This window comes from Chenopodium quinoa, unplaced genomic scaffold (assembly GCF_001683475.1).
Source record: "Chenopodium quinoa cultivar QQ74 unplaced genomic scaffold, ASM168347v1, whole genome shotgun sequence".
Classification (NCBI taxonomy): domain Eukaryota; kingdom Viridiplantae; phylum Streptophyta; class Magnoliopsida; order Caryophyllales; family Amaranthaceae; genus Chenopodium; species Chenopodium quinoa.
The window spans coordinates 1,196,430-1,211,560 of record NW_018742556.1 but is presented as its reverse complement, the minus strand read 5'-3'; the positions used below and the strand labels follow the sequence as shown (position 1 = coordinate 1,211,560).

The following is a 15,131-nucleotide window of genomic DNA, read 5'->3' as shown; positions in this document are numbered from 1 at the left end:
TTTTTTTTTTTTTACATGGAAAATATATATTTATTTATTATTATTATTATTGTTTTAATATAATAATCATTATATTAATAATTGAAGTACAATGCAGTAATTCAATTGTAGAAATCTTATTGTTTGGATTTGTTTTTAAAAAAGTACAATGAGATACTTTTTTTTTTTTTTTATTTATTTTTTAAGCTACTCATATCACATTTTGTTGTTATACGTAGTATATACAAATTGAAGTATGAAAGAATGAATTTAATAACATGATTTATTTCATCTTCAACTAATCAACTTCCCGTCTAATTACGAAGATTACAACTACTAGTATACAAAATGTCCTCTTATGATCATTTCCAACAAACCTTTCATCTTGTTACCCCGTCCTTATTAATTCAATGGACTTTCCCATTTCAATTTGTGGTAAAAAGTCACCTAATATTCCCCCCCCCCCCCCCCCCCCACTTTTACTTATAGACGAAGATGAAAATTTAAAATTTCATATAAAATTGTACAAAAAAAAAAAAAAAATCTATTCATATGTTTTATTTGATTTGTCAACAAAATAGAATAAGGGCAGCAATCTGGGCCCTTAGGGCTGGATCATCGGAAATGTCATAGGAAGTGGGCCACCTTTGTCTTTGATTAGTTTTTAGTTTAGCCTTCTTAAGCTTTTACTTCATTGTTGTCAGGCCCAACAATCCAAATATCTCACAATGTGGAGTCACCCTATAAATTACGAACTATGTTCCAAATTGCATAATTTAGGGCTTGTTTGGCATCAGTTTTAGTTTTCAGTTTTTTTTTTTTTTTTAAAAAAAAAAAACCAAAAACCAAAAATAGGAAATAAAAAAAAGGTGTTTCCACTTTTCTGTTGTCAGTTTTCAAAATTATCATGATTTTAATAAGTTCAAATAATTTTTGATTCATTATGGGGCATATATCATATACTTTAAAAAACAAAAAACCAAAAAACAGAAAACCACAGTAATGCCAAACGAAGCCTTATTTATTTATTTATTTATTTATTTTTATCTATCTATTTTTTTTTTTTTGACGAGAAACATTGACAAGTTATTTAATAAATTAGATGATACGAGTATTGGCTAACTGTTGACATTGTAAGAGGATATAGTCCAATATATTGTTTTCTCGTTACATTGTACGTTTATACGAGTATACGTCTAGAGTTGTAGGTACATAAGTAATGTTACCAATGTTGAGGTTCGGTCAAGGTCCTACTCCTTACATAATAATAATAATAATAATAATAATAATAATAATAATAATAATAATAATAATAATAATAATAATAATAATAATAATAATAATAATGTTACCAATGATGCACAAAATTATAAAACACTCTAGACAATGATTTAGTTTTGAGGTCTATTTTTGTTTATCATATTTTATTTTTTGTCAAGAAAAATAAGTAATAATTATACCTTAATATTATAATACATGCAAATATGCAATGACTTGAGTAAAATATCTTATACACACTCGGGTATATCGTGTACCCAACTAACTGAAAGTTAGTTTTTACTTTTCAGATTAAATGAAAACCAATCATCAAAATATTAACAAAATGCTCATTGGTATATTGTGCACACGGGTGTATATAAATTAAGTAGTTTTCAAAAAAAAAAAAAAAAGTAGACACAAAATTTACAATTTCGACACTAACCTCATAATATAAGGGGTTATTCTGTTGCCCTAAAATGTCGCCAAAGATGACAATTGACAATAATGCTTTACAATTCCAAACATGCCCTTACAAGTTAGAAACTTAGAACCAGTTATGTCATAACACACCGATTGTGTAATAGAAATTACAAATGATTAATCACAATAATACATTTCATGGGGCATGGGTAAATAGAAAGCAAAACATAAGACGGCACCTTTGGTTGGCCTTTGCAGACAGCCTTAAGCTTGCTAGTTGCCTAATTAGTCCATTAATCGCCATATTTAGTCACTAATGTTGTAATATAACATTTTCCCAATTATTTTAATGTACACTTTCACAGTGATTTAGACTCTTGCGAATCTGCTGCCGCCAGCCAAACTGTCCCTTGCAATTGCCAAAGGTTCAGTCACTTTCATCGTTTAATCCTCCTCTTTTCTTCTTCTCTCTCTTATACTCTTACCTTCGATCATCTCATTTTCTCTCTCTTAACATTTCTCTGCTCAATCATGGCTCATTCCGCCATTGCTAAGGTCAGTCACATTAAACCCTTTTCTCTAATTTTCTTATAATTCATTATTATCCCCTAATTTTAATATATTTGTGCTGAAATGCAAGATATTTTTGGTGGGGTTTTAAAAAAAAATCAATTTTTTTTTGATGGGGTGTTTTTTGAAACAGTTTCTAGTGATGGGTTTGTTTTAATTTGGCAAAATAATGTATCTTTGTAATTATTTAGATCGAATTTCTTTGCTTATTTTGAATTTTTTTTTGGGTCCCTACAAAAGTCAAATCCCTTTTCTTTTGTATGTTTCTGGACTTTCCTTTTCAATTGCAATTTTCTTGTACTTTGATGTATAAATGTTGACATGTAATGGGAATTTTAGTTGATTTGAGATAATTTGGCGATGGGTGTTTTTACTAAACCAAAAATTATACTGTTAATTAGCTTGATTAAGATCCGATAAACTTGTAATAATCTTTTTTGTGTATAATTTATGTTGTTTTTAGGTTTCTGTTGCTGTCCCAGTTACAAATGAATCATCTGTGAAAGGATCTACTTTTAAGGTACTTTATCAGCTTATTATTTAATTTAATTACTCAATACATTGATTGTTACTTTGATGGCTTTGCTTGTACTGTGCTTTGTGTTATTTGTCATTGATCATGAGGAGTTTGTTTAAGCGTATTTGATTTTCTGCAGCATGAAGTATTATTGAATTGTGGGAATATTTATTTGTTGAATCCCCTCGTCCGAAATTGATTGTCACATTATTGGTGTAATTTGAGTTATTAATGTACTGTTAACAACTAAATTCGGACAGAGGGAGTATACACTCCGTAGTTGTGATATGAGTTATCTTGTACGAAGTATGCTACATATGATTAATCTGTGATACATTCCTATTTGGGGGAAATGGTTGAATGTGTGTGTTCAACTTTGCAACTAAGGTCTATAACTTGCATGATTTGGATGCATTTTAGTATTTTGGTTGTTATAACTGTAGATTAGCCTTTTTGTGTCCCGAACGTTTCTCTTATCAATTCAATCAAGGCTTAGATTGACAATTAATGATCAGTTTTCTCGTTTGTGGTCGTATTCATTTTGATCTTTCACATTGTGTCGTTCTCTGTTGTTTTCATAGCAATGTACTATTAATCATGCATAAAATGGCTGAAACTAGTGACATAAGATGTTTTCAATGTACTTTGAGGATGAAGTTTGCTTTAGTGAGAGTCATGAACGAGTGGGGGTATAGACGTATAGTGAGTTGATGTGTTGGTATGCTAACGATATAGCACAATGTAGATGATAATCATATGGGCATTTTCTCTTTGTTGTGTTTGCTTCCTTCTTGTTTCTGTACCACTTATGACTAGTAAATGGAATTACATGCTGCAAGCTTATTTCTTTTCAATTTAGTTGCCAAATTACTGTTGTTTAATGTCATAAGCTCACAAGCTCTTACATATTGTCATTTATGCAGACATACAGTGTAAGCTTTGGCAGTAAATCATGGGCTCCTGGCTATGCATTGGACCTGAAGTCAAACAACTTAAGACTGAGAAAACAGTCAGTAGTATGCATGTCTGTGCAACAAACTACCGCACCTAAAGTTGCGGTTTCACCTCTAGCTCTTGAAGATGTTAAAGAACCTCCAATGCATGTGTACAAGGCCAAGGAGCCCTATACAGGAACCATTGTTTCTGTTGAGAGGGTTGTTGGTCCTAAGGCTCCTGGGGAAACATGCCACATTGTGATCGATCATGGTGGCAATGTTCCCTACTGGGAAGGGCAGAGCTATGGTGTTATTCCCCCGGTATGCCATTCCATTTCCTGCTGCTCATTCTTATTTGCTCACTTGTCTATGTTTGATTCATTGGACATGTGAACAGTTTTTTTTTTTTTTTTTAATTGGGTGGGGGATGTATGGGGTTGGAATGTGGGATAGACGGATAGGTGGTTATTCACAGATTTGAACCTGAGAAACTTAACCCTGCTGATGGTGGGAATTGTATAGGTTTGTTATTGTAGTCTTGTAGATGCTCTCTTGAGGGTTTCTTGTTTATCAAACTTGTAGCCTCAAGTCTGTGTGGCTTTAAATTTTTTCTATTAATTGGTCATTTCTAATCATTTGATCATCTCTATGGTTTGAGCACATGAGCTAACTGAAGTCCTAATTCATTGAACAGGGTGAGAACCCCAAGAAACCTGGAAAACCTCATAATGTGCGACTCTATTCCATTGCTTCTACGAGGTATGGAGACCATTTTGATGGGAAAACTGCAACTTTATGTGTTCGTCGAGCAGTCTATTATGATCCCGAGACAGGTAAAGAGGACCCTTCTAAGATGGGCGTATGCAGCAATTTCCTTTGCGATTCCAAGCCTGGAGACAAGGTCCAGATAGCTGGTAAGTTGCATCTAATTTTGTGGAAGGTGTAAACTTAGCCTGTTGATTTGTTGCCATGTAGTGTCTATAGATATTGTCAAAAGGTGTCAACTTATTGCATATTCTTGCCTTTTATTGTGCAAGTAAGAATCAATATCTGTTGAAGTGATTCAGAAAAACTTATACTCAGTGTTATCTTTACAATTCTAGAAGGGAACATAATTCTCAGAAAAATTCACTTTCCTACCAAAGCAGTGTTCTTGGGTAAATGATGTAAATACCTGTATATGTCCTAAAGGAGTTCTTATGTCTGTTTGCAAACTCTAGTTTCATGCTGTTCAAGGTGCTCCTGTTTTTTTTTTTTTATTTTTTTTATTTTTTTTATTTTTTTTTATTTTTTTTTATTTTTTATCATTGTCTCAAATTTGGATAAAAATTCTCTAATCTTGTCTGGTGCAAGATGTTTTTACCTTTCAATAGGCTGAGTTTTGTCAATTAAGCTTCAGGTCTAGAACCATTTTCACAATTCATTTCCCAAATGTCAAATTCAGGTCATAAAAAATGTATTTGAAAGCCAAGTTTTCAGGTCTATTTCTATTCTTGGTTTGGGGCAGTTTTTGTCACTCAAGCTTACAGTACTCGTTATAAGATGCCAGTAATCAGCTAACCGTCAAAAAATGATAGTCTCCAACCTACTAATGCTCCTACTACTAGAAAGATGGGATTTTTATTATAAGACCACCCATTGGTATAATTGTTTCTGCTATTAATGTCACCCATGCTATTTTTGCAGGTCCTTCGGGCAAGGTTATGCTTTTACCTGAGGACCCAAATGCCACCCACATAATGATTGCTACAGGAACTGGGGTGGCTCCTTACAGAGGCTACCTTCGACGCATGTTCATGGAGGATGTCCCCACGTACAAGTTCAAAGGCCTAGCTTGGCTTTTCCTTGGGGTGGCCAACACCGACAGTCTTCTATATGACGATGAATTTACCAAATATCTAAAAGATCACCCAGATAATTTCCGGTATGACACAGCTCTTAGCCGAGAACATAAAAACAAGAAGGGTGGAAAGATGTATGTTCAGGATAAGATTGAAGAATACAGTGATGAAATCTTTAAGCTACTTGACAATGGAGCTCATATATATTTCTGTGGGCTGAAAGGAATGATGCCCGGAATCCAAGATACCCTAAAGAGAGTTGCGGAAGAGAGGGGGGAGAGCTGGGACGAAAAGCTTTCTCAGCTGAAGAAGAACCAGCAGTGGCATGTAGAGGTATATTGATACATGTATACCATGTTATTCTTTGGATGCTTCAATGTAGAAAGAAGATTTGATCATTGGCTTTTAGTCTGGGTGAATGGCTAGCATTTTAGAAGTGGAGATTTATCCCTGTTTAATGAATTTTCTTGAAATTTGTTGATCAATTTTCCCTCTATTATTATTGCTAATAATTGAAATTGAGTTGGCAAATTTGGCAATATATGATGAGTTTGATAGATAAAGGGTGTTGTCTTTGTTCTTATTTTGCATTTTTGCTACCTCCTCCATGTCTTTTTTTTAATTCTTACTTTTATTTTCTCATTGTTTATCTATGGACAAACTAACCTCTTTTGTTATGGAATCTGTCGCGTAGTCAAGTGTTACTATCATTGGTACACCTAATTTCCCAGCCCAAGAAAATAGTCATGCATATTTAGGCCCATGAAGTGAGGTTCAATATGGGCCATTAATCAAGCCCATATTTTCATTTGTTATAGAATCTGTCAATTATATGCGTAGTCAAGTGTTACAAAATAGTCACGCACATTAACTCCCTACTAATACTAACACTGTAAACAGACAAATTAATCAAGATAATTTATACACGTAGTAAGTAGTAACTAACCCTTCGCTAATCATAGTGTTCAAATTATTTGTTAAATTCACTCATTTACCTACTCTAATCAACCCCTAAAAAACATGGTAAAAAGGTGTATTGTATTTAAAAGAAAACAGAGGAATTACGTTTTAAAATATGTTTTGGAGAATGTTAAAGTCAAATGAAATAATTAGTTTTAAGAGACAATAGGGAGTTAATTATTACACACCAATATTTTATTAGATGTATCCCATATTATTAAAGCCTATACATGGAATATAACAACTATTAACACTTAAATTCATTCCGATTTTCATATGTAAGTCAAAATCATAATGTTATATTATTGATAGATTGCCAATGTGATATTCTTTATTTCTACACGTGAAGATTATTATCAAGATCATAAAGGGCAGTTAAATATTGGGGAAGGTTTAGATTTGGTAGGAAAATTACAAAAACTATTCAAGCGTATTCAATGAATAGGGTCTTAGAAAATTCTTAGTATTAGTAGGTAATTAGTCATTGTCTTACTATTTCTTCATGTGACATTATTAAGCTCTTTCAAGCCTCCGCCCTTGTGGGTCTGCTGCTAAGGAAAAATAACAAATGTAGTCATGCACTCGTGCTAGGTATTATTTACACGTCCATTTTTTATAAGAGGATATTTCACACCATGTAAAAGACTTGTACCGTGCCATGACTGCCATCGTCCTCAAATAATAGTCACATTTATCCTTATAATTAATTAATGTATTCAAAATATCGTACTTTCAAACAAGCTTATATATGAAGATTGTTGTTTTGGCTCATTCAATATGTAATACGAGTAGTGAATAGTGATTGTAGTATTATTGAAGTTATCTAATTAGGTTTTGGAATCAAATCTTATTTTTGGAAGTGAGTGAGGATTGAGGAGATAATTGGTTTGAACTAATGAATTAAAGCGTTTTATACAAGGTTGTCATTTTGTCATATTATTGAGCTCTTTTTTTTTTTCTTTTTTTTTTTCTTCTATAATTCATTATATACTAATCAATTATACGGAGTGGTTACAATTTAAACTCACCTTATTGTACCTAGTTGGAGCAAGCTAATCTGAAATGAGCTGTCATAAGATTAACTATTACAAAAACACCATAATTAAGCGCCCATTATTACCTAGTACTATACTAAATAATGGCCTAATAGGTCAAAAAGTATGGATTTCTTTATTCATAAACACTCACATTTCAAATGTGTTACTCTCCTATGTAAAAGGTCTTATAATTTATATCCATCTTGCTGTGAGTCCGAACTCATACAATATTTTTTTCGAAAAAAAAAATTCAATAAAAAAATTAGACCGACCTTAATGTGTCTTGATTAATAGTTGACCGCTTGACCTTTGTGCTTTGCCAATGCGAATGTCCATGTTCCTCAATCCCCACTATCTCACACGTTCAAGAGTTAAGATACCAAACTTTAAAATGACCATTTTGCTATGTACTTATTGCATACGAGTAGCTAATTACATATTTTCATGTACTAAAGTCTACAACTTTCCATCATCATATATTCATATCATATAAAATTCAGAATTAATTAGCTCATCATCTTTAAATTAGTAAATTTATTTTTAAGTACCGATTTATTTTATTTAAAATGATAGCAAAATAATTACATACGTGTCGTTTAGTTATAGATTATCAATTACTATTACTTGGTTTTTAATATGGGAATTAATTAATAGTACATAATAAACATTGTTTAATTATAAATTTATAATATACTTCATGTCCATGATCCATATAACTTAACACGAATTAAGGTTGTAACAAATTCAATGGCTATAATAATAAAAAAAAAAAATGGAGAGAAAAAAACTTACTTATACGTAAGCCTAACAACTAAGATGACCCATCTATAAGGAAAAAAAAGAAAAAAAAAAAGAAAAAAAAAAAGACATATTAATAAGCTTTATTTATACTATATATAAATATACTCTTCAAACTTTAGCTTATAAATACACCCATCCTCGTATATACTTATTCCTAGCAGCATCATTAGCTGATAACACCTTCATTTTTCTCTTCTTCAAGCTAATACAGCTTAAATTATACTGTTACCAAAATATTTTCTTTGTAAAGAAAAATGGCGGATAATAATGAGAATGGATATCCAATAAAAACAGTGGTTTTGTTGGTTATGGAGAATAGATCCTTTGATCACATGCTAGGATGGATGAAATCTCTCAACCCGGAAATCGACGGTTTAACGGGTCAGGAGTCTAACCCGTTAAACACTTCGGATCCCAACTCGGGTCATATCAAATTCGGAGATGGGTCTGTTTTTGTGGATCCAAACCCTGGTCATTCTTACCAAGATATCTATGAACAGGTAAACTATTTAATTTGCTACACTTTCTGTTGGGTTATTTTGTGTGACTTGTGTTTTGGATGAGCTATCCTCGTCAGTTATACTTCGTAGCCTACTGTCATTGAAATGCGTGTCTACTTTTTCCGTTTTTTATTAGTCTCAACATTATGTCATTATATAAATGGTTATACCAGTATTTCACAATTTTTGCTTATATATGAATCTAGTAATAATTTTATACAAGTACTCTATACATAATGAATTGAATAGAATTCCTGTAATTGAACCGTCTAGTAACTGAAGAGGATCTTATCCTTGTTAAATTTATAGCTAAGTACTCTCTATATATTTTTTGTTAGTATAGAAAGTGTCATAAAAGTAATTATACACCGTTTTATTCTTTACTTTGTACTAGCATATATCAATAGATTTACGCGTAATATAATCCCATGTCTTGGATATGTCTTTTGTTAGTTATATTACTCATATAAAAGTGGCTTTTGAAGCATCTATATACAATTGCACATAATATTTTTTTTTTTTTTTTAACCATAGATTTCTTCTTTGTCTTTGTTAAATTACTACCTCCGTTTCATATATTTTGCAACTTAGGGGTATTATTTATTTATTTATTTATTTGTGAGACATAAAATATTCCAAATTTACAAAAAATATGAAACGGAGGTAGTAATTATTTAGCATCTGAGTACTTATTTTTTGTATTTTATTAGAGTATTTTATTCACCATGTCAGTTATTATACAGAGTACTTATTATTTTAAAATTCATAAGATAAGTATGTTTAATTAACATTTCTGACATATAGTTCCACCACAAATAATTGCCGGATATAATACTGCTTATGTTTATTACTGATCATTGGTTTCTTCAATTGGACCTAACATCTACCTAAGAACTACTTAATCAAACATGAGTCAAAATTAAAATATTTAACTATTGCCTGAAAAAACCTGCCCACTCCAAAGTGCATTCCATTTCCCACCTTAAAGGTCTAAACACTAAAGTTGATGTAGCATATAGGTTATTAAGCTCACCAAACCTCACCATACTTAAGCATAACACTTCCTCCGTTTCATATTAGTTGACGCTGTACTTTCTTTAGATATGCTTGCTAATGAATAGCTTCAAGTAATTATATCTGTAATTATGTAAGTACAATAAAAAATTATATTCCATTCGTACAAAGTAGATATTTGAAAAATAGAGATTGAGATATCAAACAAGACCTCACTCGACTTAATTTGCATAATTGGTGTGAAGAAAGCCAATCAATTTAAATTCAATTCAAGCATAACTTAATTTGAAATCATTATTAGTAATGAATGAATAAAAAGAAGTTGTCACCAGTTACATATATAATTGATGAATGAACAGGTATATGGAGAACCATGGAGTCAAGAATCAGTGGACAAGAAGTTACCCCCAACAATGCAAGGATTTGCCCAAAATGCAAACCGGATCCAAAATGGCATGGCCGAAACCGTGATGAACGGGTTCAAACCCGAATTAGTACCGGTTTACAAAGAACTTGTAACCGAATTTGCTGTATGTGATAGGTGGTTTGCTTCAATGCCAGCATCCACACAACCAAATAGGTTGTATGTGCACTCAGCAACATCACACGGTTTAATAGGAAATGACAGCAAGAAATTGAATGCAGGGATGCCTCAGAAAACCATTTTCGATTCGTTACATGATGCTGGTCATAGTTTTGGTATTTACTATCAATCTGCACCATCCACTCTGTATTACAAGTAAGCCTAATCATATTATTTTCGTTTTTTGTTCATCGTTTCTAATAGCATATAAAATATAATCTTGACAATACAATCATAAGCTTATTAGACTTTTGGTTTAATTGATTTTCTTAACTGGTATCAGAGCTAGTGTGATAAGGTCACGTGTTTAATACATGTGTAGACATAGTATGACTTTAAAAAAATGTGTACAATCGTAGATAAACTTATATACATAGAGAATTTTTGGTGCAGGAACCTTAGGAAATTGAAATACGCGACAAAGTTTCATCCTTTTGATGTGACCTTCAAGCTCCACTGCAAGGAGGGAAAGCTACCAAATTATGTGGTGATCGAGCCAAGGTATTTTGATTTACTAGCATTGCCGGGAAATGATGATCATCCATCCCATGATGTGTCAACAGGTCAAAAATTCGTCAAGGAAGTTTATGAAGCGTTGAGGTCAAGTCCTCAATGGAATGAGTTGTTGTTCATGGTTGTATACGATGAGCATGGCGGGTTTTATGATCATGTGCCTACCCCTGTTGAAGGTGTGCCTAACCCTGATGATCTTGTTGGTCCTGGTCCATATAATTTCAAGTTTGATCGCCTTGGTGTTCGTGTTCCTGCCATGTTCATCTCACCCTGGATTGAACCCGGAACAGGTACTAATACAGCTTATAATAGTGTTTAAAGTTGTTGTTAGACTTGTTACGCGTATATGACCAATTAATTTATTTTTACTGATTAAAACTTATTTTTACTGATTAAAATTTCGTAAATGGAATATGTAGTCCTGCATACTCCTTCAGGGCCGCAACCAACATCTCAGTACGAGCATTCCTCAATTCCAGCAACAATCAAGAAGTTTTTCAATTTGAAGGACTTTCTTACCAAACGAGATGCATGGGCAGGAACATTTGAAGTTGTCTTAAACAGAACAACTCCAAGAACAGACTGTCCAGGTATACTTTTGTGCAAATTAATCACTAATTAACCTAGCTAGCTTGATTTTCACGTAACAAATATTATTAAATAGAGTAATTGATAAGCATGTTTCGTGCAGTTACACTGGCTGAGCCAATGAGACTTCGAGACTTTGAGGCAAAGGAAGACAATAAACTATCAGATTTTCAAGAAGAATTGGTGCAGTTGACAGCAAGCTTAAAGGGAGACCATAAGATGAAAGACGGTCCTTTGGATGGTATGACTGTTGCTCATGCTGCTGAGTATACCAGTGAGGCCTTCAAGGTCTTCATGGCAGAGTGCGCGAAAGCTAAGAAAAATGGCGCGGCTGAGGACTCTGTGGTGGTGGTTGAAGGCACTGAAGAAGAGATAATCACTAACAAAGACAGCCTCAAACCCAAAACTTTTTTCCAAAAGTTGTTCTCTTGTGCTGATTGATGATAACATTATATGGATGGTACTTGTATTATTATTCAATAATAATCATCTATTTATGTTTTTAAATGATGTAGTAGATAAACAATTGTATAATTTATTAAACTTATTATGTTTGTAAATAGTTTGTGGAATGCATGTCCCATATCTTGGTTTGCTTTGTGATAGAATTGAAGTGACGAGTTTTTTTAATTACTTAAATAAGTTATAAACTGCTGTGAAATTGTGAATCGTTTGATAAATAAATTTCTTGGTAATTAAATACAAATTATTCTCTTAACAATGATAAATCATTTAAAAGCAAGTTTTCATCCCTTCTTCAATTGAAAGATAAAGCTGTTAACTTTAAAATAAATAAATAAAAGAAGGTAAAATTGGTATAAATCACCTTTTTTTGTCCAATTTTTTTTGAAAAAAACACATTTTATGTTTTTTTTTTTTTTTTACTATATCACCTTTTAAATACCTAATTTTTTTATTGCACCACCCTTATTTCAAGTTGAAGAAACTGATTACTGTGTGATAACTTACCCGAGAGACAAAACGTAGCTAGAGCTGTCAATTGGGGTAAAGGGGTCGGGTTTGGATCATGTAAGAGTGGGTCGGGTCAACTCGGGTCGGGTCAATTCAGATTAATTCCATAACCTATGCGGGTCAGGTTTGGGTTGGGTCACGTCGGGTCATACTTCTTATCGGGTTTGGGTCGGGTTTAGAACTGGTTAATAATAGGTCGGGTTACATTCAGGTGGGGTGAACAATATGTTGGGTTTAATTCGGGTTAAAACGGGTTAGGGTAATTCTCGGGTTCGGTTCAAGTCAATAATTTGCGGTTAAGAATCAGGTCGGGTCATTTTCAAGCCGGGTCATTCTCGGGTTCAAGTCGGGTTCGGTTCAAGTCAATAATTTGCGGGTTATAATCAGATTGGGTCATTCTCGGATTCAAGTCGGGTTAGTTCAAGTCAATATAAATTGCAGGTTACATTCAGGTCGGGTCATATCCAAGTCACGTCATATTCGGGTTCAACTAACTATAAATAGATAATTATCATTTTTATCAAGCTAATCATTTCCTTTGACTATAATATATATGGCGATATTCTAGGGAACTATAGTCTATAATTTAGGAAGATAGTTATCTCCTTTGCCATACAACAAATATATACTATATTTAATTCTTAAATTTGAGGATGACGCTCCTTTCTATTGTTGGCCAAGACAGACTTGGTCTCACAAGACCAAATGCTTTGATCACAAATTCACAATAATAAGGTGGTCTAAATTGCATTTAAGGTGATTTGAAATTGGGTCAGGAACAATTTGGGTTGAATTTAGGTCGGGTCAATAACAAGTCGTGTTAATTTCGAGTCCGGTTAGTGACAGATCGGGTTGAATTTTTGGGTTGGGTAAGTAATAGGTATGGTAAAATTCGGGTCAGGTCAATAACAAGTCGGGTTGAATTTTAGTCAAGTCAATAACAAGTCGGGTTGATTTCGGGTCGGGTTTGTAACAGGTTAGGTTAAATTCGGGTCGGGTTAAGAATGAGTCGGGTTGAATTCAGGTCAGGTTAGTTACAAGTCGGGTTAAATTCGGGTTTTGACGGGATAAAACGAGTTTGGGTAAATTTCGGTTAAAGTCGAGTTCAATGCAAGTTAATTAAATTGTCCGTTGTAAACTGGTAACACTACTAGAAAACATGCAAATAATTCGGAAACACCCTAAATTTCGTCAGAAACGGAATTTTCGTCGTAATGGGTCGTCGAAATACATGTTGTAGGAAAACCAGCTTTTCTGACGGAAATTCCAACGGAATTCAATCTGTCGGCAGGGATTTTCAGGCCAGAGAAAATCCGTCGAAAATTCCGACAGGAATGTAATCCGTCGGAATTTTTCGACGGAAATTCCATCGGAAAATTATTTAAAAAAACAAAAAAAAGCCTCCAACCACCCACACCACCAGTCCCCCCCCCATCCAGACCCAATCACAACCACACACCACCACCCCACACCACCAGTCCTCCCCATCCAGACCCAACCGCAACCACAAACCACTACCCCACACCACCAGTCCCCCCCATCCATACTCAACCACAACCACACACCACCACCGACCCTATCCCACCACCATACACCACCACTGACACCACCAAAACCAAAAATTAGCCCAAAAAACCGTAAATTAACCACAAAAAACCCTAAATTAACCCAAAAAAAAAACAAAAAATTACACGACAAAAGCAAGAAATAACACACCAAAACTCAAAACCAGTAGATCTACATATTTAATCAAATTTCATGAAATAAAACGATGATTAATAAACAAAAATTAAATCAAATATATAAATATACAATTATCTATTTAAATTTACAATCTATCATTACAATTACATATAAAATTAACTAGATCTACGAATCTATCCTAAATTAAAACAAGATCTACCAAAAAAAGACGGTGGCTTTTGGGTTTGATGTTGATGCCCAGTTGTTGGTGTTGCGCCGCTGTTGCGGTTGATGTTGGTGGTGGTTGAAGGAGCTTCATGTTGCGGTTGGTTTTGTATCGTTGTTGTTGCCGGTGTTTGATGTAGGTGAAGAGAAAAGAAACGAAGGAGAGAGAAAGGGCGGTGAAGAGAAGAAGAAAGGAAAGAGAAGGAGAGGAGAAGAGAAGAGGGGAGAACGAAGGAGAAAAGGGAAGGAGAACAGAGGAGGAAGGAGGAATGAGAAAGGGAGAACGAAGGAGGGGAGAGAGAGAAGGAGAGAGCGGAAACATAAGAGAGTGAAAGAGAGGCGGAAATAAGAAAGGGGGAAAAGGCTGCTTTAGGGTTTGGGAAATTTATTTTAATTTTTTTAATTATTTTCGACGGAAAATTCCGTCGGAAATTGTAAATTCCGACGGAAAATTCCGTCGGTATTTTCTGACGGACTATAATTCCGTCGGTATTTTCCGACGGACTATAATTCCGTCGGAAATTGTGAATTCCGACGGAATTTTCCGTCGGAAAGCATATATATTCCAACGGATATAAATTCCGTCGGAAATTTCCGACGAAAATATTGAATTCGTCGGAAATTTCCGACGGAATTTATATCCGTCGGAAATTTCACTTTTTCTGACGGAATTTCGGGTCCGTCGTAATTTTCTTGTTTTCTAGTAGTGCAAATCGGTGCAAGTTGTAAACCG

The 15,131-nt window shown here is 33.8% G+C and overlaps 2 protein-coding genes across 2 annotated transcripts; both read left to right on the top strand.

Annotated features, from left to right (window-relative positions):
• Positions 1 to 2,092: 2,092 nt before the first annotated feature.
• Positions 2,093 to 6,079, top strand: LOC110720423 (ferredoxin--NADP reductase, root isozyme, chloroplastic-like). The gene is made up of 5 exons (XM_021899455.1): positions 2,093 to 2,214; positions 2,693 to 2,749; positions 3,670 to 4,002; positions 4,376 to 4,595; positions 5,368 to 6,079. Exons 1-5 carry the CDS (start codon positions 2,191 to 2,193, stop codon positions 5,862 to 5,864), a joined length of 1,131 nt encoding a protein of 376 aa, XP_021755147.1. The 5' UTR covers positions 2,093 to 2,190; the 3' UTR covers positions 5,865 to 6,079.
• A 2,132-nt stretch (positions 6,080 to 8,211) lies between these two features.
• LOC110720422 (non-specific phospholipase C4-like) lies at positions 8,212 to 12,164 on the top strand. The gene is made up of 5 exons (XM_021899454.1): positions 8,212 to 8,820; positions 10,194 to 10,573; positions 10,811 to 11,220; positions 11,350 to 11,520; positions 11,622 to 12,164. Exons 1-5 carry the CDS (start codon positions 8,575 to 8,577, stop codon positions 11,957 to 11,959), a joined length of 1,545 nt encoding a protein of 514 aa, XP_021755146.1. The 5' UTR covers positions 8,212 to 8,574; the 3' UTR covers positions 11,960 to 12,164.
• The last annotated feature ends 2,967 nt before the right edge of the window (positions 12,165 to 15,131 follow it).